At 38.2% G+C, this 23,465-nt stretch overlaps 1 protein-coding gene across 1 annotated transcript in view; it reads right to left on the bottom strand.

The window, feature by feature from the left end:
* BBOX1 (gamma-butyrobetaine hydroxylase 1) overlaps nt 1-23,465 on the bottom strand; it is a 65,627-nt gene that overhangs the window by 8,501 nt on the left and 33,661 nt on the right. Inside the window, exons 4-5 of the mRNA XM_055547703.1 lie at nt 9,814-9,919; nt 3,530-3,726 (exon numbers count right to left, since the gene is read on the bottom strand). Of these exons, the coding sequence (XP_055403678.1) occupies nt 3,530-3,726; nt 9,814-9,919 (303 nt within the window). The remainder of the gene's footprint in view (nt 1-3,529; nt 3,727-9,813; nt 9,920-23,465) is intronic.

Raw genomic sequence — 23,465 nt, 5'->3', positions numbered from 1 at the left:
GGTGCTGTAGAGTCTCTTCATTAATTAAAATATTATTTCTCATTGAGAGAGATACTATGGTCTTGCCTACCACATCACATTTTATGCAAGAAAATTTTATATCTTAAGAGCATCTTGCAAATTCATTATGTTCCTGTCTTGCTTTGGTCATTAGAAACTCAGAGCTGAAATTAAAATCTATCACCAGTAAATAGATTGGATTATGAAAATGATAGCTAGCTAAAATTTATTCTGCTCTTTCTGAGTCAGGCATTGTGACAGGGCTGTCTGTATATTTTCTCTATAATTCCCACTGCAATTGTTATGTGGTAGGTATTAACACTGGCTTCCTAGGTAGCTTAGGTGGAAAAGAATCCACTTGCAGTGCAGGAGACCCTGGTTCAATTCCTGGGTCAGGAAGTTTCCCTGGAGAAGGATAGACTACCCACTCCTGTATTCTTGGGCTTCCCTGGTGGCTCAGGTGGTAAAGAATCCACCTGCAACGTGGGAGACCTGGGTTCAATCCCTGGGTTGGGAAGATCCCCTGGAGGAGGGCATGGCAACCCACTCCAGCATTCTTGCCTGGAGAATCCCCATGGGCAGAGGAGCCTGGCAGGCTACAGTTCACTGGGTCTCAAAGAGTCAGACACCAGTAAGTGACTAAGCACAACACAGCACAAGAATTCATATTACTCCTTATTTTTCTTTTTACTGACAATTATTCCTTTTTGTGGCTTAGCAAGCATAAGTCATTTGACCAACAGCACACAGATAACAAGAGAAGGAGTTGTGTTCATGTGACTGGATTTGTAACCACTAGGTTGCACTGCCATAGCTTAATTGACCAATATTATTATTTTTTTAATCACCACTATTATTTTTGTCCTGGTTTCTTTCTTTATTTTTTATTGTACTGCATGATACTTAACTTTCTCAGCAGCCTCCAAGATCTTTTTGTATTAAATAGGAAATAAGCATCTCAAAAGAGTGAAAACATTTAGCCACTAGGAAAATTAACCCAAACAATCAGGGTACTGAAACCCTTGATTAACTGAAAACTCTGTTTCATCTCCTGTTGTTAAAACACATTTTAAGTGAATTAATGTTAAAATTTGATATTCTCTAGGGATATCTTTGAGACCTTCATAATGACCAAATTCTAGAATTTCATTACAAAAAAATAACAAGGTCAAATTATGATTCAGATGATGGCTATTTGGTTAACCTCTCTCAAAAGCCAAGTTTTTTTTTTTTTTTTTTTTTTTTGCCTCTATTCACTAGCCTTGCAGAATCTGTAATCATATTGTGTCACAACAAAATGATAATTTGTAATGGCCTTTTAAATATTTAAAACTATCATGTTAAACCTAGGAATCTTGAGAGTTGGTCCTTCCTTTTCCATTCTCGATGACTGACCTCTTAGATAATGTTACTTTGGACCAGGATTTATTTTTTAAAGTATGTCTTCCTCTCAGACCTTTCATCCACTATTTCAGGGAAATATGCTGATTAAATATGCAAAAATATATCCCAAAGAGGACTCTTCTCCACACTGCTGCTGTCCCCACCAGGACCACTTATGTTCAAGGTACCCTCAGCTCTGACCTGCAGTCCCATAGGAGCTCCTTAGCTGGACTTCTTATTCCTGCCCTTGTTCTCCTGCACTATATTGAGCACAGCAGCCAGGGTGATCCACTAAAAATGTAAATAACTTTATATGAATATAGATGTCTCTCTTTTGGTCAAAATTTTTCACTAAGAGTGAAAGCCAGTATTCTTATGATGGTTAACACAGCTTTATATGAACTGACAACCGTCTGGCCTCCTCTCTTAACACTCTGCCCCACAGAGTGGCTTCTTGTGGTTCCTTGACCACACCAAGCATCTTCTTAGGGTCATCCTAGGATCTTTGCTCTAGCTGTTTCTGGAAACTGCTTATCTTCTGAACAAAATTCCTTGCTCTTAAGTTTTGCTCAAATATCACCTACTCAGTAAAGCTTGTCCTTGAAACAATATTTCAGTTCAGTTCAGTTCAGTCACTCAGTCATGTCCAAGTCTTTGCGACCCCATGGACCACAGCACACCAGGCTTCCCTGTCCATCACCAACTCCCTGAGTTTACTCGAACTCATGTCCATTGAGTCCGTGATGCCATCCAACCATCTCATCCTCTGTCATCCCCTTCTCCTCCTGCCCTCAATCTTTCCCAGCATCAGGGTCTTTTCAAATGAGTCAGCTCTTCGCAGCAGGTGGCCAAAGTATTGGAGTTCAACTGGAACACTATTTAATGATACAAATTTCATCCTCCCTAAGTCTTTGGCTCTACAGACTCCCCTAACCTGCCTGACTTTTCCTTGTTTCTTAAGCACTTAAAATATCTTAACATTCATTTCAATTTCCTCATTTATTTTAAACATTTCTAATTCTCCCCTCCCCCATTAGTAAGGAAGCTTCATGAGAACAGGAAACTGTTTTGTTTACCAGTGTATCCCATGCACCAACAAGAGTGAATTGCCTCAATAAATATTTGTTGAATGAATAAATGACGATCACGTGTGTATTTAAGAAAGCTGAGTTAGTATACTGGGGATTTGATTATTTATTAAATGAGTTTATTTCATATTATTTGGTTATTTCTCTAAAAGAAGAATATAAACTCAATTGTATAATTGAAGCACCTCAAAATTCATTGAGGTCAGATTAAATCAAATATGTCCTAGAAAAACAATGTAGGATAATTCTCAAATAAAAGGATATATGTGTGGCCTTTGTAGATACTCTCTTATGAAATAATACTACACAAAAAAAGAACACAAAAGGTTCTGTGTAGGGAACATACTATTTTTTGGCATCAATCTGGGGAGATGTTGTTGTTTCTCTGCCCTTGTGGTTCAGTTGAGGCTGACCTTTCTTTGGAGATGAACATGTGATCCAGGGACAGCCAATCAGAATTCTCTGACTTCCTAGCCATGGTGATTCTTCCAGGATGGATGTAAACATTCCGGGCAGCGAGTCTACACCTTTGCTGTAGCTGTTGGAAAATAAGCATTTTCTGTGTGCTGTCATTACCAGCTCTAAGGACAATGAAAACTTGGAGTTTCTACTGATTGTTTTTCAAAATGAAGCCAACACTTCATTTTTGGATGTGTTGGCTAAGAGGTGAAGGAAAAAATAAAAGGTCAATATCAGATGATACTTTTCAACTGCTAGACTATCCAGTTTGAGTTATAGTCTTTCATTTCTGAAAGGGTCCTGATTAATACAATCACACTGATTATAATTATGCAGAATTTATAGTTTAAAAATGAAGAATACATGAAGTCTTAGTTACTTATATTGACTAAGAACAGAGATTTCATGGAGTTTCATATTTTTTTTTTTTTAGTGGTGACAGGGTTCTTTCTTTTTGCCTTCATTCGAGAACTGGGCTAAACAGTTAATATAAAGTAAAGCTGAGAAGTGTATTGGATTTTTCTGTTTAAGCTTTAGGTTAATGAAGCTTTTGCTGTCAACTGTTTTACTGAGATGAGAAACTTAGAAACAGTACTTACTCTATAATTTTGTGTTTGGATTGTACAGAGAAATCACAGTAATCCACTCCAATGTCTGTAAAGTCCACGAAGGTGGAGGACAGAATCTGGAATGCTCGAGGATTTTTTTCCTTGAGCTTTTGGCATACGTTGAATCCATCTACAATTTCGGACTCACCCCCAGTGACGGTTTGCTTTATGCAGTGCAGAAGCTGAACCTAGAAATAGAAACAGAGAACCATGTTTTGAAATGGTGTGCACCTACATTTTTGACAGCTTTAAAGAATGATTCATAAAGGCAATATACTTTTATATCTATCACTTGTGTCAACAGAGAAAGAGGTTAGGGAAAAAAGTTGCTTGAAATCAAAAGTTTACTGTTCAAATAGTGTTACAGTTTAAGACAAGGATGCAATCAAATAAAGTTTGTAAACAAAAGTCACAGATCATAAGAGCAATAGGGAGTGAGCACTTACTGTTGGCTTTACAGAAGAAGTGGAATTTAATTTGGGTAAAGTTGAAGGGATAAGATTTTTGGATACGTAGACTAGAGCAGTGAGAGCAAATCACTTGGCAGTGTTGATGGGTGTGCAAAAACACACACTTCACTGGGTCTCAAAATATCTGGTTTCAGTAGAGGGTTACAACTGGAAATAGTAATCCACTTGGAAAGGTAATTTGGGATCTAATCAGGGGAAGTCTTGAATGTCAGATGAAAGATTGGACTTTCTTGTGCACAGAGAGGAATTGTTAAAGGCTTTTGAATATGGAAATAGTGTAGTCAAGACTGAGTTGAAAATTATTAGTCCAGTGGTGTTAACAAGGGATACAATTTTTTAAGGGAGAAACTTGTAAGAGAGTAACTACTTGAGAATCGAATGCAGTGAAAGTGAAAGTCACTCAGTCGTGTGCAACTCTTTGCGACTCCATGGACTATACAGTCTGTGAAATTCTCCCAGGCCAGAATACTGGAGTGGGCAGCCTTTCCCTTCTCCAGGGGCCCTTCCCAACCCAGGATTCAAACCCAGGTCTCCTGCATTGCAGGCGGATTCTTTACCAGCTGAGCCACAAGGGAAGGCCAAGTCACAAGGGAGGTAGTTCAAGTATAATGATAAAGGAATGAGGTAGGATGAGGCTATGAGGATGAATAAGCCCCAAAAATAGTGGGAATGAGAAACCAAAAGGATGGTAAGTGTTAGTTACTTTTACTAAGATTTAGAGAAAAATGCTTAATATGATTTCATTTTGGAAAGCTAAATGTGGTGATATTTTAAACAATATTCTTTTGAATGGAGTTATTTTCCTTGGTTATGTGATTCCTTTTAGTAAGTCAGCATGGGTGGGTGATTTTGAATATCTAAATTTAGACTGTGATTTTCTGCATAAAGAAACTAACACTCTTCAGCTGTGAAAACTTCCTTCTTCATGAAATAAAAATAAAAACCAATGTCTGACAATTTTTATACAAAGGAAGAGGCAAATATGATCAAATACACAGACTGGGGGATACCAGTATAAGTGGGGAAAATATCCATTTAGCTTGGCTAACTCTGAAGATTGCTAGGGCAAGTGCTGCCCATTAGAACTTTCTGTGATGATGGAAGTGTTCTTCCATGAGCCCAATGTAGTCATCCCTAGTTCTGTATGTGTATTGTGCACATGAAATGTGGTTAGTTTGTCTGAGAAACTTAACTTTAAACTTTATTTAATCTTAATTAGTTTAAATTACAACTTAATATGACTAGTGTCTAGTGTATTGGATAGCGCAGATTGAAAATAAAAATGCTTTTTAAAATTTTTAACTTTTTAAATTTAATTTTTATTTTATATTGGAGTATAGTTGATTTTACAATGTTGTATTAATTTCAGGTGTACAGCTGACTCAATTACACATATACATATATACATTCTTTTTCAGATTCTTTCCCAATGTAGATTATTATAGAACATGATGAATGTTTACAGGTTTTTTTCCCCCCAAAAGAATATTCTATCTTTTTTACTCTCCCTCTGCCAGCAAGCCACTCCCTCTGCCTGGAATGCTGGCCCCTAATCTGTGCCTGACTGATCTCAGAACTTCAGAAACTAGTTCACTTCTTCTCTGAACAGCCCCCATTCTGCATGACCCAGCCAGCATTTGGTATCTTTGTTTGTTCAGGAAGCTCTTGCCCTGGTGCTGATTCTGTTGTTTTGGAACAGAATCTCCTCTGGTCCATCTCTTTGTAAACTGTGAGCTCCTGGAGGGCAGAAACAACATTCCCTATGCTTCTTTGACTCCTACAGAGTGCCTCATTGGTAACAGATATACAATGAATGTGTGTTCAGACAAACCAAATGTGTCAGTCTGAAGAGGCCACACGTGACTTCTCCCAATGTGTGGCTGTGAGAAATCCTGCCTCCTTCCAAAATCGTACAAAAGTTCTATTTAAAATATAATATACACATGGTCTTAAATTATGGTGTTGGGCTAGGGGAGAAGGAGGAGACAGAGGATGAGATAGTTCGATGGCAACATTGACTCAATGGACATGAGTTTGAGCAAACTCTGGGACATAGTGAAGGCCAGGGAAGCCTGGCGTGTTGCAGTCCCTGGGTCTCAAAGAGTTGAACACGATGGAGTGACTGAACAACAAATGCATATTTATTCATTCCCTACAACAGTCTTTAGAATTTGATAATTTCATCTCCATTCTGTAGAGGAAGAAACTAGGACTCAGGTGTAAAACTGGCCAGCTGGTAAGAACTCTGCTAATATATGGCAAAACTAGTGTTCAAACCTTGGCCTTTGTGCTTTAAATCCTCAGACAGCAAGTTCCTTTCCTGTGAAGGGAGAAGTCCCTTTACAGCACTGTTATTAATTCAGTATTGTGTGGTGTGTGAGTTGTGTTTTGTAAACTTAAACTTCCATTTTTAGATTGATGACACCTCATTTTCTGTGGAGAAGTTAATGGCACCCCACTCCAGTACTCCTGCCTGGAAAATCCCATGGACGGAGGAGCCTGGTAGGCTGCAGTCCATGGGGTCGCTGAGGGTTGGACATGACTGAAAGACTTCACTTTCACTTTTCACTTTCATGCTTTGGAGAAGGAAATGGCAACCCACTCCAGTGTTCTTGCCTGGAGAATCCCAGGGACGGGGGAGCCTGGTGGGCTGCCATCTCTGGGGTCACACAGAGTCGGACACGACTGCAGTGACTTAGCAGCAGCAGCAGCAGCAGCATTTTCTGCTATTATGAGAGAACTGACCTAAATGAATAATCGCTCATCCTTAAATTGATGTCTTCTTTTTGAGCTTGAAAAAATGTGCATAAACTGGCCAAGTCATTGTAGAAAATCAACTCATTGCCAAGGCAATGAGGGGTGAAGCAGCATGATTAAAAACAAGATGAAATGGAAATATCAACCTCAAGTCTCTCAAACTCCAAGAAGGCAAAGCAATAACATAACTTGGTCTGTGGTAGAATCTGTGTTCTTCAAATCCTTTTTAGACTCTGCCATAATGAAGTCACAGAATATTTTAAATATAAATCTTTAAAACAAAGGTCAGCTGATGTCTTTTACATATGGCAAGGCCAACTAATAATCTTCTTTTGTATATGTACATTTTAATGCAATCCTATGAAAGAAAAAAAATGATGGACCCAGACAACACTTTCATTGCACATTCAAAAGGTAAATATATGCCTGGTGTGTATAAAACCCACAAAATTTGATGTCATGTAAGTCATTCAGAACCAAAATATTTCCTTTTTAAATGTTACTTTATGGCAGCATGTGACTTTTGGCCCAGAGACAGTGAATGAAACAACATCTGTGTTTCATTAAAGATATGTCTCCTTATCCTGCCCCATGTGATTGAAATTGATCAAACTGAACTCTCAACAGGTAACTCATTATCCAGATCATTTCATCTGTACTGAAAAGAATATTGGTTTATTCTATTTGCTATAAAAGAACTCAAACTTTGGTTCAAAAACCTTTGAATAATTCCAAAGTGGAAACTTAATAGCACAAGCAAGTACATGAATTTCAATCATTATTTTACTAGAATCTAGACATTTCAGGAATCATTTTTTATTTAATAATCTATCAGTTTATTTAGATTTGGACCTTTCACTTGCTGATAGAGATTGGTACAACTTTGTGGCATTTTAAACTTCTTTTTAGCATATTTATTAAGTCTCTATTACATCTAAGGTACTGGGCTAAGTTTTGAAATAATATGGAAGTAAAAGATTCAATTCCTGTATTTCATGTGTTTGTAATGTATGACAATGTCTATAAATAGTCAGCATGTTACAGAAATTATGGTAATTAGAAAGTCCAACTCATGATCCCTAAGATGTGGTAAAAAATTTTGATGGAGGCCTTGTTTCAAGTTCAAGTTCTCTATTACCCTGTGAAAGTATTTAACCATGCTGGGCGCCTTCATTTAACATAAAAAGACATGATTGCTTCTATTTACCTTGAAGGAATGCTAAGAGGCATCAAATAAAGCAATATAAGTAAAAACGCTTTGAAAGAATATAAAATACAGAAAGTGTAATATAATATACTATGAAAATGTCAAACTTTACACTTCAGGAATGTTTATGAAGTCATTTGATCACTTTTCTGTAGGCTTTCAATTTTAACCCTGAAACAAAACATAAATTCATAAAAAACCAGGTAATTTAAAATTTCAAATAGAATCTAGTTTTCTAGTCTAATTTTAAGAACTTTATTCCCTTTGACTTCTCCAACTTGTCTTTGGCAAATGAACTGAGATGATTAGTTTGACTTTTAACCCCCAGGGTTTTAGGAAATTTCTGGGCCACATTGAAAACAAATCACATTGTGTGTCTTCCCCTCAACCCCTTCCTGAAAAGGTGACTATTGAGGGTCATTTCACCGTCGCAGTTAGTGCAAAGAAATCACGTGGTATTTTACAATCAACAAAGTAATTTGAAACAGGTGAAGTAAAATACTAGCCTAGCTTAGTTAATACTGATGACGACAATGGGTAACAAAGGCATGGAGAAGCGTGTCCAGTTAATATGATGAAAAACACAGATGGATTTTGACTTTCCCCCATTTCACCTTCGTTAGCTAGAGAATTACCCCAAATTTCCACTTTCATTTATCTTTGAAGATACACATTTCTGTGGGGCTATTTCATTTAGTTGCATTTAGCTCTAAAAATAGGAACAACATCTCTTTTCAAAGGTAGTTTTCTGACCATTTATTTCTTGGTTTAGCAAAATGATGCTTTTGTGAAAATGCAGCTGTTTAGTAAAATGGTAATGTTGTAACAAGGTAGTACACAGGGAGGCTTCCAGAAGATCTGGAGGATTTGTGCTCCATGGTGAACATCTCCCTCCTTGATGAAGAATCGCATAGATGGGAGAGTAGATGGTTTCCCAAAACAACCAAAGTTATTCTGCTTCTTGCATTCACACCCCTTTGTGGTATGTATTTGCAGCTTCTCCCGCAAAGGATGGCCTCTACTTCCTCACCCCTTAAGTCTGGGCTAAAACCTTTGACCAAAAAAGCTTGAAAACATGGCAGAGATGACACTGTGCTGATTGCTAGCCTGGGTCTCAAGAGGCCTTGTATGTTTCAGCATGCTCTCTGGAGATCCTGCTACCTGCTATGTAGCAGGCATAAGCCTGGGCCAGCCAGGGCGCGGGTGGGGGTGTTGGTGTGTGGGGAGATGATAGATCAGATGGGGCAGGGACAAGTCATCTCAGCCACCACCTAGGTCCACCAGTCCCTTGCAGACTCAGCAGCAGCAGAACTACTTAGCTGAATATAGCCGAAATTGTAAAACCATAGTCAATGGCTGTGCTTTTAAGCTGGTAAGTTATGGAGTGGTTTTGTTTGTTCATTTGTTGTTGTTTTTTTTTACTGCAATAGTTAACTGATAGGATTGGTCGCCATGTGACTTTGTGGGAAAAACTCTACATTGTGTTCCCTGGTTTTATTTTCTCTTTCAGCTCTCCAGGGAATGTTAAATGTTCAAAAAGACCTCAAGATATAGTGCTGTGGTAAAATGTCTTGGCAAAGCAGTAAGTGCCAGTAGTTATTTCCAGGGAGAAATGAAGAAATGTGAAAAAAAAAAATAATACATGTAAATCTTCTATCCCTTGTGAATGTGAGGCTGTTCAAGATTTAGGTACAGAGATTTTGTGAGTTTGGATTGTGTTTGGAGAAAGATCTACATTAAGACAAATTAACTAGTGAAACATACAGTTTTTTAGGCTCAAAATACAGGAGAATACTGGTCCTTGGCCTGCCTTGTGGAAAACATGTTGAGGCTCACCTTACCCCAGGTGGATGATGGAGGGCTGGATAATCGGTGTGAAAGCTTAGCTTCCCGGTTGTGTAAGCCACATTGTTTGCATCGATTTTGTCTTGCACTTGCCAGGTATGTCTGTAAAATACAAGAAACATATGTTTAAACAGTCTGTCACTTAGCCAGAGGAAATGTGTTAGAATGAACTTGAGACACGGGAGAAATGGAAACTTCATCTTATGAAATAATTACCATAATGACTACGAGCCAGGAAAAGAGTCTGACCTTTCTTTGTCCAAAGTAGCCTTCTCAGAATCAGCTTCTCATTTCACTTCTCCTCTCCAAAAAAAAGAGTACAGAGTTTATAAAGAGGTGTATATGAGATTGTGGGCTTCCCAGGTGGCTCAGTGGTAAAGAATCCTCCTGCCAAATGGAGGAGACACAGGACACACGGGTTTGATCCTTGGGTCGGGAAGAGCCCCTGGAGGAGGAAATGACAACCCTCTCCAGTATTCGTGCCTGGAAAATTCCAAGGACAGAGGAGCCTGGCGAGCTACAGTCCATGGGGTCACAAAGAGTTGGACATGACTGAGTGACTGAGCATGCACACATGCATATGGGATTGTAGGTTATGTTTTTAATAGCTTAATGCATTTAAAAAGTGAATTATTGAGGCAAAATTTATAGACTATGAAATGGCCATTTTAAAATGAAAACATCATTGACATTCAATGGCATTAGAACATTTACAATGCTGGTAACAAATGCCTGTTTATATAGTTTCAAAACATTTCCATCACTCCGAACTAAAACCTACTACCCATTATGCAGTTTCTTTCCACTTTGTCCTCTTCTCAGTCTCTGGCAAATGCCCACCTGCTTTCTATCTCTATGGATTTAACTACTTTTGTATATTTAATATAAATAGAATCATACATGTGACTCATGTGCCTGGCTTTTTTCACTTAACATAATATTTCTGAGATTCATCTATGTTGCAGCAGGTATCAGCACTTCATTCTTTTTTATGCTTGAATAATGTTCTATTGTATGGATATATCACAATGTGTTTATTCATTCATTATTTGATTGACATTTGTGGTGTTTCTACTCTTTGGTTACTGTGAATAGTCCTGGTATGAATATGTGGATTTTCAAGTACATGCATTTATTTGAATAACTATTCTCAATTTGTGGAGGTGTGATATGAAGGAGTAGAATTATGGGGTTATATCATAATTCTATCTTTAAGTTTTTGTTCAGTTCAGTTCAGTCGCTCAGTTGTGTTCAACTCTTTGCCACCCCATGAACCACAGCACACCAGGCCTCCCTGTCCATCATCAACTCCCAGAGTTCACTCATGTCCATCGAGTTGGTGATGCTACCAAGCCATCTCATCCTCTGTTGTCCCCTTCTCCTCTTGCCCCCAATCCTTCCCAGCATCGGGGTCTTTTCCAATGAGTAAACTCTTCGCATCAGGTGGCCAAAGTATTGGAGTTTCAGCTTCAACATCAGTCCTTCTAATGAACACCAAGGACTGATTTCCTTTAGGATGGACTGGTTGGATCTCCTTGCAGTCCAGGGGACTCTCAAGAGTCTTCTCCAACACCACAGTTCAAAAGCATCAATTCTTCGGTGCTCAGCTTTCTTCACAGTCCAACTCTCACATCCATACATGACCACTGTAAAAACCATAGCCTTGACTAGATGGACCTTTGTTGGCAAAATAATGTCTCTGCTTTTTAATAGGCTATTTAGGTTGGTCATAACTTTCCTTCCAAGGAGTAAGCGTCTTTCAATTTCATGGCTGCAATCACCACCTGCAGTGATTTTGGAGCCCCAAAAAATAAAGTCTGACACTGTTTCCATTGTTTCCCCACCTATTTGCCATGAAGTGATGGGACCACATGCTGTGATCTTAGTTTTCTGAATATTGAGCTTTAAGCCAACTTTTTCACTCTCCTCTTTCACTTTTATCAAGAGGCTTTTTAGTTCCTCTTCACTTTCTGCCATAAGGGTAGTGTCATCTGCATATCTGAGGTTATTGATATTTTTTCCTGGCAATCTTGATTCCAGCTTGTGCTTCCTGCAGTGTGGCGTTTCTCATGATGTACTCTGCATATAAATTAAATAAGCAGGGTGACAATATACAGCCTTGATGTACTCCTTTTCCTATTTGGAACCAGTCTTTATTCCATGTCCAGTTCTAACTGTTGCTTCCTGACCTGCATACAGGTTTCTCAAGAGGCGGGTCAGGTAGTCTGGTATGCTCATCTCTTTCAGAATTTTTCACAGTTTATTGTGATCCACACAGTCAAAGGCTTTGGCATAGTCAATAAAGCAGAAATAGATGTTTTCCTGGAACTCTCTTACTTTTTCCATAATCCAGCAGATGTTGGCAATTTGATCTCTGGTTGCTCTGCCTTTTCTAAAACCAGGTTGAACATCTGGAAGTTCATGGTTTATGTATTGCTGAAGCCTGGCTTGGAGAATTTTAAGCATTACTTTACTGGCATGTAAGATGAGTGCAATTGTGTGGTAGTTTGAACATTCTTTGGCATTGCCTTTCTTTGGGATAAGAATGAAAACTGACCTTTTCCAGTCCTGTGGCCACTGCTGAATTTTCCAAATTTGCTGGCATATTGAGTGTAGCACTTTCACAGCATCATCTTTCAGGATTTGAAATAGCTCAACTGGAATTCCATCACCTCCACTAGCTTTGTTTGTAGTGATGCTTTCTAAGGCCCACTTGACTTCACATTCCAGGATGTCTGGCTCTAGGTGAGTGATCACACCATTGTGATTATCTGGGTCGTGAAGATCCTTTTTGTATAGTTCTACCACCAAATTGTTTTCCACAGCAGCTCAACCATTGTACATTGTCACCAGCAATGTGTGATGGTTCCAGTGTCTCCACATCCTCACTGTACTTGTTTTCTTTTTTTTTTAATTAAGTTATTATAACTATCTTAGGATGTGAAGTGGTAGCTCATGGTTTTGCTTTGTAATATCCTAATGGCTAATGATGTTGAGCAACTTTTCCTTGGAAGATGGAAACAATGGGTAATTGGAAGGAAGCTGTGTCTCAAAATAAACTGAAGTTGGTCACTATATACACATGCCATTTTATTGTTGTTATAATGTCCACCTATTATATTATGTTCATGAGTGAGTGAGTGAAAGTTGATTAATCTTGTCTGACTCTTTGCGAGCCCATGGACTATATTGTCCATGGAATTCTCCAGGCCAGAATAGTGGAGTGGGTAACTATTCCCTTTTCCAGGGGATATTCCTAACCCAGGGACTGAACCCTGATCTCCTGCATTGCAGGTGGGTTCTCTACCAGCCAAGCCACCAGGGAAGCCCTTATGTTTATAGTCGTGAAATCATTTTCAATAACTATATATTGAGCAAATGTATTCGAGTCCATGTATCGTTTTAGCATTAAAAATATAGTTGGGAACAAAAAGGACAAACAAGTAATTACCAAATCTAATATCAGGTAGAGATAAGTGCTATAAAGAAAATAAAGCAAGTTAAGGAGACAAAGAATGGGGCCAGAAGAACATCATGGTAGAAATGATGCTTTGGGAAGTACTCTAGAAAGAGCTGAAATTTTTCATAGAGGCATGAATTAAATAAAGGAAGGAGAATGTGAATTTCTGAGAGAGGTATTTGAGGCAAGGAAATGTGAAATGAAAAGGTTGGGCTTCTTCCCCATTCTCTGAGATTGAGGATGAAATTAGCTATTTTGGTCTTTTTTTTTCTTTTTCTCATTTAAATTTAGGGTGGAAAGCCTGGTGTATCTTTCATTAAAGATTAGAGAGTCATCTACATGTGGCCATGAACTGGAAAGAGACCTAGTGAAAGGAAAAGAGGGTATATATAGCATGCTGCTGCTCATTTCAAGTATGAGTCAGGCAATCCATTATATCGTCATGACTATAGCCAAGAAATACATGTTCTCTATGAAGTTCATGTCATTCCATGGCCCATATATAATACAGATTCAGACTATTGTCAACATCAGCACTCCAAGAATAACCAACATGTAGTAAGGGATTTAAGGATACAAAAAAAGTAATTGTATCGAGTTTTAGAAGACATAAGATCCTCTAAGATGATGCTGTTGACACTGTCAGGAGGAAATGACTTTATTTAGATTTTCTTCCCTAGAGTGAAGATGGTTTTGCACTGATCCATCTACATTCTCTTTCCTGATTGCTCCTATGATCAAGAGTAGAGGAACCGAGTTTTTCTGTGGCCAGAGCTGGCTGAGATTCAAGGTGTGAACTTCAGCCAGGGAACAGAGCTTTTCTTTGACACTAACTGGCTTCCACAGAGATGAGGCTTGTGACTTGGCCTCTTCAGAGCACTTCTCCAGCCCTCTGAGCTAACTGGCAGGGGATAATAAACATTTTTTAGCCCTTAAGTGTCTTAGGCACGGTATGGGATGTATACCTAAAAGTCTACACTCACACATAATGATAAATCCCAGGAAAGGAGTTTGCCAGTTCCAAGAATAAAACATTCTCTTAATAGTTATAGCATAAGTCTGGAAAAATCTTAGAAATGTCATTTGATCTACCTTTCGACCTCCTTATAGAAATGAATCATGCCAGGAAGGCTGCTGCTGATTGTCTATGACTCTAAGTTTTCACTTATCCTTTTCAAATCCAAATCTCCAATAAAACACAGCAGAAATAAATGCAAACATGATGCATTGGCCTATGTAAAAAGCATTTTTTAAAAGCCCACTTGTGGGCCTTAGTGAGATTAGGGTGTACTTACAAATGCACCTCTCATTAGTGATGTATTCTTTGGATCTAAGTAAGGCAACAACTAAAGCAGATTATCAGGAGTTATGATGCAACAGAAGTGGAGCACCAGATTGTTCTAAAACTGGGGAAGCAGGCTCAGTGTAGCATCTATATCCAGTGGTATAGACCTGTTGGCATTGCCCTGGGGCAGGTAATTGTCACTGAATGAATAATACTGTTTTTGCCAAAGTGAAAATGAAGTTGCTCAGTCGTGTCCGACTCTTTGCGACCCCATGGACTGTAGCCTACCAAGCTCCTCTGTCCATGGGATTTTCCAGGCCAGTAGTACTGGAGTGGATTGCCATTTCCTTCTCCAGGGGACCTTCCTGATCCAGGGATCGAACTCAGGTCTCCCTCATTGTAGACAGACACTTTACCATCTGAGCCACCGGGGAAGTTTTTGCCAAAGACTACATTAAATAAACCTATGTATTTTCACTGAGCTGTTCATGTCATTCTAAACATTTATTAATAATTAGAACTTTCCCTTATATTTTTTATCTATTTAAGAGTTTGTTAAAAGCTTCTGTACATTAAAATCATGATTTTAAGACAGTATTTCGTGGAATTGGTTTGAGTGCTAATTTACTAGATTTACCCTAATCTAAATGACCATTCATAGATACTATGGTATTTCATAATATTAATAGTGTTTTGTGATGAATTTGAATCCTTCAATATGTATGGAATGCTTAAGTTTAGCTTTTGATAGATTTTTTGTCTTTATACTTTTGGTGATGAATTTATACTCTTTTGGTTAGTGGCTCATACTTGGAAGATCAAGCTAAATTTATTTGTAATCTTTTTCTTTTTTGAAGTAGTACTTATATGAAAGGATGTTCTAAACCTGCCACCTAGATTTATTGTCCCTAGCAGCTACAACCTCTGATACTGCAAGTTCTTCTGGTCAGATTAAGAAAAAATACCCTTTTGAAACATCATTATATATCCCATTGGGTCAAAAATATAATGGTCATGTATTGTTTTTGTTTTTAAATTTTAACATAGAAAATGCTCTTCTAGCTAAAATAAACTAAAAAGTTGTATAGTTAACCATCCAAAGGAATATCCTATTGCTTATTATTTCTAATTATATTTGTGACATTTCCACATGTGACTTCCTGGATGCAGTCACTCTTTAGACCTCTAGTTACTTATGTTTCCAGTACTATTTTTAGGGATATACTAGAGGCCAGGAACTGAGGATGGAGAATTGAATAGACATGGTACTTGCACCTCATGAAACTGATAGTCTATGGGGAAGACAAATTAGTGTGATTTATCTTCCAAAGTTAACTTACAAGATGTTATGAAAGTGAAGAAATGACCATCAAGTAGAGACATGAAGATCGGGTAGGATTTACCTAGAAGCATAAAGGTCATCTATAAACAAAGCTAGTGGAGGTGATGGAATTACAGTTGAGCTATTTCAAATCCTAAAAGATGATGCTGTGAAAGTGCTGCACTCAATATGTCAGCAAATCTGGAAAACTCAGCAGTGGCCACAGGACTGGAAAAGGTCAGTTTTCATTGAATCCCTAAGAAAGGCAATGCCAAAGAATGCTCAAACTACTGCACAATTGCACTCATCTCACATGCTAGTAAAGTAATGCTCAAAATCCTCCAAGCCAAGCTTCAGCAATATGTGAACTTCCAGATGTTCAAGCTGGGTTTTAGAAAAGGCAGAGGAACCACAGATCAAATTGCCAACATCTGCTGGATCATTGAAAAAGCAAGAGAGTTCCAGGAAAACATCTATTTCTGCTTTATTGACTATGCCAAAGCCTTTGACTGTGTGGATCACAATCAACTGTGGAAAATCCTGAAAGAGATGGGCATACCAGACCACCTGACCTGCCTCTTGAGAAATTTGTATGCAGGTCAGGAAGCAACAGTTAGAACTGGACATGGAACAACAGACTGGTTCCAAGTAGGAAAAGGAGTATGTCAAGGCTGTATATTGTCACCCTGCTTACTTAACTTATATGCAGAGTACATCATGAGAAACTCTGGGCTGGAAGAAACACAAGCTGGAATCAAGATTGCCGGGAGAAATATCAATAACCTCAGATATGCAGATGACAGAACTAAAGAGCCTCTTGATGAAAGTGAAAGTGGAGAGTGAAAATGTTGGCTTAAAGCTCAACAGTCAAAAAACTAAGATCATGGCATCTGGTTCCATTACTTCATGGCAAATAGATGGAGAAACAGTGGAAACAGTGTCAGACTTTACTTTTTTGGGCTCCAAAATCACTGCAGATAGTGACTGCAGCCATGAAATAAAAAAATGCTTACTCCTTGGAAGGAAAGTTATGACCAACCTAGACAGCATATTAAAAAGCAGAGACATTACTTTGCCAACAAAGGCCCATCTCATCAAGGCTATGGTTTTTCCAGTAGTCATGTATGGATGTGAGAGTTGAACGCTAAAGAAAGCTGAGCACCTATGAATTGGTGCTTTTGAACTGTGGTGTTGGAGAAGACTCTTGAGAGTCCCTTGGACTGCAAGGAGATCCAACCAGTCCATCCTAAAGAAAATCAGTCCTGAATGTTCATGAGAAGGACTGATGTTGAAGCTGAAACTCCAATACTTTGGCTACCTGATATGAAGAGCTGACTCATTTGAAAAGACCCTGATGCTGGGAAAGATTGAAGGTGAGAGGAGAAGGGGATGACAGAGGATGAGATGGTTGGATGGGATCACTGACTCAATGGAGATGACTTTGAGTAAACTCTGAGAGTTGGTGATGGACAGGGAGGCCTGGTGTGCTGCAGTCTATGGGGTTGCAAAGAGTTGGACACGACTGAGCAAGTGAACTGGACTGATAAGGGTCATCACAGCCAGAAAAAAATAGCTTATGAGAAGGCCCAGTGGAGGGAGAGAATATGGTCTACCAGAGGATGAGAGAGAGGATGTCAAGTGGGCTGGACCAAGAGGATTTGCTCCATGGCTGTTCTTGGCTTCCCTTCACATTTCTGATTCTCTTATACCCCTGCAAAGTCTTACAAAAGAATCTCATTCTATTAGGGTATAGAGATGGACCCTCCAAAGCCATAATACATGGTATCAGCAATTGTGTAGGAGGAAGCAGAGAGAAGGTTCTAGATATCTGATGGATCTGGAAAATTCCCAAATCACAAACATATTCACTGGAAAGTGCAGTGGGGCAATTTGCGAATGACAATTAAGTCCGGGAGAGGTTTTTCACATTCCAGTATGGCTGAATACAAGAGGTCTATGGTAAGGAGTTGGAATAGTCTGGGCCCCATAAACTCTAAAAACTTACCAAACTCCCTTCCATGATAAAGCTCCCTTCCAAGAAAAAGACCCCAAATTGAATATTACAGGGACAAAGGACAAAGATCTGGATGAAAGCAAAAGAGAAGGACTGGGAGAAGGAGAAAAAGAATATTATCAGACATCACTGTGATATCTGGCATAAAACCATAAATTACAAAAGATTTCTGAATCATATACCCTTTTAACAGTTAAGAAAACAAATTTTTTATAAAAATGAGCAACACAGAAATGATTAAGTTTTAGTTTCATATTTATTTTTTAGAGGGAAAGAATAAATCAAAATAGCACACCCACAGACAATATGTACCAGAAGGATATGACCCCAAAAGATGAGCATAAAATATTATAATTATCCCTATTTCTAATTTGTTTTCTACATATAATTACTTCTGATGAATCCAGAAAACTCTGATTCACTACATGAAAGAATAACTCACATAAGAATTAGAAACTAAAAATGGGGCGGTATACTCAGAAAGGAAAAAAATTAAAATTTTTTTTAAAAAGGAAGGCTAAATTAGAAGAAATGCAAGATCAAATAAGCATAACAAATAATGCCTTTAGATAGCTAGAAGATGAAAGGGAGAAGAATTTAAATGTCAAAAAGAGGGAAGAGATAAGAAGTATTATAGAGAAAGTAAGAAATAAAGATTTTGATATCTGGCAAAACCAATACAATATTGTAAAGCTAAATAAAATAAAATAAAAATAAAAAATAAAATTAAAAAAAAAAGAGGATAGGCAAAGAAGATTTAATATATACATAATAGATGTCCTCAAAAGAAGAAACCCAAATTAAAAAACAGCAAGTTCTAGAAACTACAATTTAAAAAAGGCTTAAAATTAAAAAAGTTATATTTGACACTTTGCATTGAAAGATCATCAAACACTCTCTGAAAAAGTTGCCTCAGAGCAACCAACACCAAGACATAGTCTATAAAATCAGTACTCTCGAAAAAAAAAAAAATCTTCTGAGGGGATCTAGGTAGAAATACCAAATTACTTACAAGGAAAAGAAATTACTAATAAAATCATATGGACATATTAGAGATGTTATAAGCCAAGAATTTTATATTTAGCCAAGCTGATTTTCAAGTATAAAGTTCTTAAGCTGCTTTCAACATGCAAGAATTCAGAGAATATTGTTCCCATGAGTTCTTCCAGAGAAATTTACAAGAGAATGGGCTTCAGGCAACTAAAGTGAATAGAAATACATTGGTGTAGCACTGGTGCTGATGAACAAATTTATATTTACAAAAAGAATCAATTGTTAGGTGAGGAAAAAAGGTATCAGAAAACTAAAAAGTTGGGAATCCAAACTTTAGTGATAAGGGAGTCACACTGGGGTGATCATACTTTAAACTAGAAAAATATGTAAGTGAATATGGTAGTGAATACCTTAAAATTCAAGGGAGCTATTACATGGGGGGAGAAAAGGAAGGTTTGTGATTGGTTAGGACTTGTGGGTGGGTTGTAGAGTGGCTGCCCCTGTTCTATCTTGACCTGGATGGTATTTAAGAGTGTTTGCCTTAGTAATTCATTAAACTATACATTTGTTTTATGTGATTTTTCTCTATCCATATTATATTCTACCATGAGAAGTATTTTTTTTATCATCTATTTTTAAAGGTTAATAATACTCTCAGCAATCAAGTTGAAGATGGGCTTCCCAGGTGGCTTAGTGGTAAAGAATCTTCCTGCCAATGAATGAGATGAGGGTTTGATTCCTGGGTCGGGAGGATTCTGTGGAGGAGGAAATGGCAACCCATTCCCGTATTCTTGACTGAAAAAAAGCCCATGGACAGAGGAGCCTGGCAGGCTGCAGTCCATGGGGTCATGAAGAATTGGACAAATGGCACCCCACTCTAGTACTTTTGCCTAGAAAATCCCATGGACGGAGGAGCCTGGTAGGCTGCAGTCCATGGGGTCGCTAGAGTCGGACACGACTGAGCGACTTCACTTTCACTTTTCACTTTCATGCATTGGAGAAGGAAATGGCAACCCACTCCAGCGTTCTTGCCTGGAGAATCCCAGGGACGGGAAGCCTGGTGGGCTGCCGTCTATGGGTTGCACAGAGTCGGACACAACTGAAGCGACTTAGCAGCAGCAGCAGCAGGGGACTGAACACACATAAATGATAGGAAGATGACAACTACCTTTAAAAACATAAACAGTTACAGCAATTTGCTTCAAAGTTCAAAAGGCCTTCATTATAAAAAACTTAGAATGCAATCCATTGCAAAAAAAAATCTATGAGAATTCCACATTAAGCATATGTAATGGTTTTTTGGGGGGTTGGGGGATGGAAAACTGCTTAATTTATTTCACCAGAGCAAGAACTGGATGATAGTTTAATTAATAATGTGAAAGATTAAAATATAAACAATCTTTTCTTGTAACAAGTTATCTGATTCTTTGTCAATTGTCATCTTCCCTTTGCATAAACAGTTGGCTATTATTTGAGCTTAATAGAGAAGAAGGGAAGGAATGCATATTCTGATGCTGTCATTATGGTTTAGTTTGAGGACTTTCCACATAGGGCTGTCAAATTACTTTCCTGCCTCTGGGCTTGCAATACGAGTAGAAGCCACATTTGATAGTCAATGATTATTATGGCACTAGGAACTATGAGAAAATGTTAATAACAACAAACCACTCATAGTAGCATGGTGTACAGGCAAGATTGCAGACGGCTGAGTCAAGTAAACCTGAGTTAGCAACTGATTGTTCTGCTTCAGTTTCCTTACCTTTAAGATGGGGATAATGATTCTTATCAGAATTGTCAAGATTCATGATGTAGAGCATGGAGTTCAATACTTAGCACATAAAAGGTGCTTAATGGAAAACTATTTTCTCACACCTCAGTAACAGCAGCTGCTGGTCTTGACATCATAGAGTATTACCAAGGAGGTAACGGGGATCGGAGGGCTTGTGGAGAAGCAACTGCTTTATTAGGGTAGCTTATAAATTTCCTCAAGTGATTTCTAGAGGAGCATGAGACAGAGAAATTATTTTTCCTTTCATTCATGAGATGACCTCATACTCAAGTGGTTTTGTTGGCATTAACTGCAAAACCTAATATTACAGAAGGAACTCCAGGGACTGGCTCTTGGCTGATAACATAAACTGGGATTCACAATGGCTGAAACAACTTAGCATGCTGTCCTGCTTAGGAAACCCTAATACTCAGAAGAGTACACATTTTAAATACCCTCCCTCCCATCCTCAAATACTGTGCTAAATTTAAAACAACTCACTAAGAAATCTCAGTGCAAATTTTTCACAAAGTAGGATGAAATTACAACTCAATTCAGAACTCAGACAAGATTTCTTTGTTTTCTTCTCAAGTCTGAATTGCTTCTAGATTGGTCTTTTCTAACTCAGAAGCCATTTTTATCCAAGAAGGGCTGTGTGGTTTTCTGAAGCAATTGCTTGGCTAGAAACGTCAGCAAAATGGGTAAACTTGTTTTTCCTTTCCCTTCTCAGTCCCCACACTTTAGAAATGTTTTATAGTAACAAGTACATCAAACAAGTAGCTGTTTCAAAGTCAGATTTGGAGGGAGTACTAACAGTAGGAGTAATTTCTAAGGGTCCAGATGCCAAATAATCATATTTTCACTCGTACATCCTCAATCTCTAAAACAAGTTAATGTGTGAAATGCTGCTGGGCTGGCTTACAGAAATGCTAGCAGAAATCCAGTGAATGCTGGATGGGAGATATATTTGTTTTCCCCAGAGGCCACTTCAATATTGCTAATTCTTAACTGGCCTGGCTAGTGTATTTGACAAACAGCCCAACAGAAACATTTGCTGTTTGATATTTTTTGATTCATCTGATGAAGCCTGCATGCAAGGCATTCATGCAGATGCAAATGTCAGCAGTAATAGTAGCATTTTACATTTTTTTCCAGCAACTTTTCATCCAAAGGCCTCGAAGAGCCTGATCGGTATTAAAACACTCCCTTAGAAAAGAGAAACAAGTCTTCACTAGAAGAGAATGATAGAACTCTGGGAAATTACATGAGAAGTTTAGACTAATTTTTCACTTACAAATAGGTGGTGGTGAAGCCATGATTAAGCTCTGTTTCCTTATTGGTCCTGTGGGCAGCTCTCAGGGCAGTAAGGCAATACAGATGGTCTGGGGTGTTCAGTCCTTAATTCTTTCCTAAACTTTTTGAAATGAAGTGTTTCAAAATATTTATATTTTCCCACTACAGTTTGTGACCTTATAAGTTTTATTCAATATTTATATCACGTTCATGCTTGTCTCTACAAGATAAAAATTGGCTACCACCAAAATCCAGAAATTTCTTTTCTTTTATTTCTTTCTTACCATCTTTATTTTACCCCTGATGTTACTGTTCCAGAAAAATGTATTATTAATCTTATTAGTCTAATCCTTGTTGCATGTGTTACTGCATCTTGCTTGTGCTAGAAAATAAAACATTCTTGGAAAGAAGAAAGAACTGAACTTGCGGAAAGGAATCTTGCTAGCTAAGGTTGAAATTTGTGTTCTCTTTTGGTTGACTTTCTAGTGAGTTGTTCATGAGGTTAATTTTCTAACTGAGGACTGATAAATGTCGATAATGCTAAAAAAGAATTTTTGATGTCTTAATCAAATGGAATTCCTTAACATCATAGCTTATATTCCCTTTCATTAACATTTCCTGAGAGATAAATGCGTGTGAAGCACCAAGCTAGATCTAAAGAAAGGTGGTGGCCTAATCAGGCCACCATTCCTACCTGAAAGAAGTTCAGTATGAAGTAGCAATGGCGATGAATAAACTTATTGTCAAAGGTTGTCCTGGCTATAGTAGCAGCAAGATAACTCGTTAATACATGAGGCTAATGGTAAACACTTCATAAAATACGATGTTGAATCCTCTTCCCCTACCCCATCTCTGTCACACACACACGTTAGTTGTCCAACTAATTAGAGAAGGAACTCTCAGGTTATGTTTTTGCCTTTTTAGGGAAGACCATCTGAACTTCTCAGTGTCGTCATATATTTTAGAGTTTCAAAAGACAATGACCAGTAAACATTACTACAGTCCAACAAGCAGTAGTGATATCTTACAACAGAATAGTTCCTTTTTTTCCACACTATATGCATTATCCATAACAATGGAATCTCTTACAAGAAACAGGAAAATGCCTAACTAGATGCTATGAATATACAGATATGGGAGAGAGGAGACTTTTCAACTCTCTTTTCTGGATAAGCCATTCAGAATGCAAAACTGGCTCATAGGAAGTGGAGTAAAGTACTTATTAATATTTTGTTTTCTTCTAATGCCCAGGATTGAGAATGAGGTGCTGGTAGAGCTGAAGCTGGGAAAGGAGTTCTCTTCCCTAGAGTCGCAGAGGCTGCTAGAGCAAGGGAAGATGTAGTGTGAGTGGTGGTTAGAATAGAGGAAGAGAAAGATGAGTAGGCCAAGCAAGAAGGGCATGAAAGACCGAAAAGGAGCCAAAAACAGAGGACTTGGAACAGGCTGTTTGTAGACAGGATTAAGGCAGGGAGATGGAAAAGTGAGGGAGGTGCATGCCAGAAAGAAGGTGAAGC

This window comes from Bubalus kerabau, chromosome 15 (assembly GCF_029407905.1).
Source record: "Bubalus kerabau isolate K-KA32 ecotype Philippines breed swamp buffalo chromosome 15, PCC_UOA_SB_1v2, whole genome shotgun sequence".
In the NCBI taxonomy this organism is placed as follows: domain Eukaryota; kingdom Metazoa; phylum Chordata; class Mammalia; order Artiodactyla; family Bovidae; genus Bubalus; species Bubalus kerabau.
The sequence above is the reverse complement of the archived record's forward strand: the minus strand, read 5'-3'. Positions and strand labels throughout refer to the sequence as shown.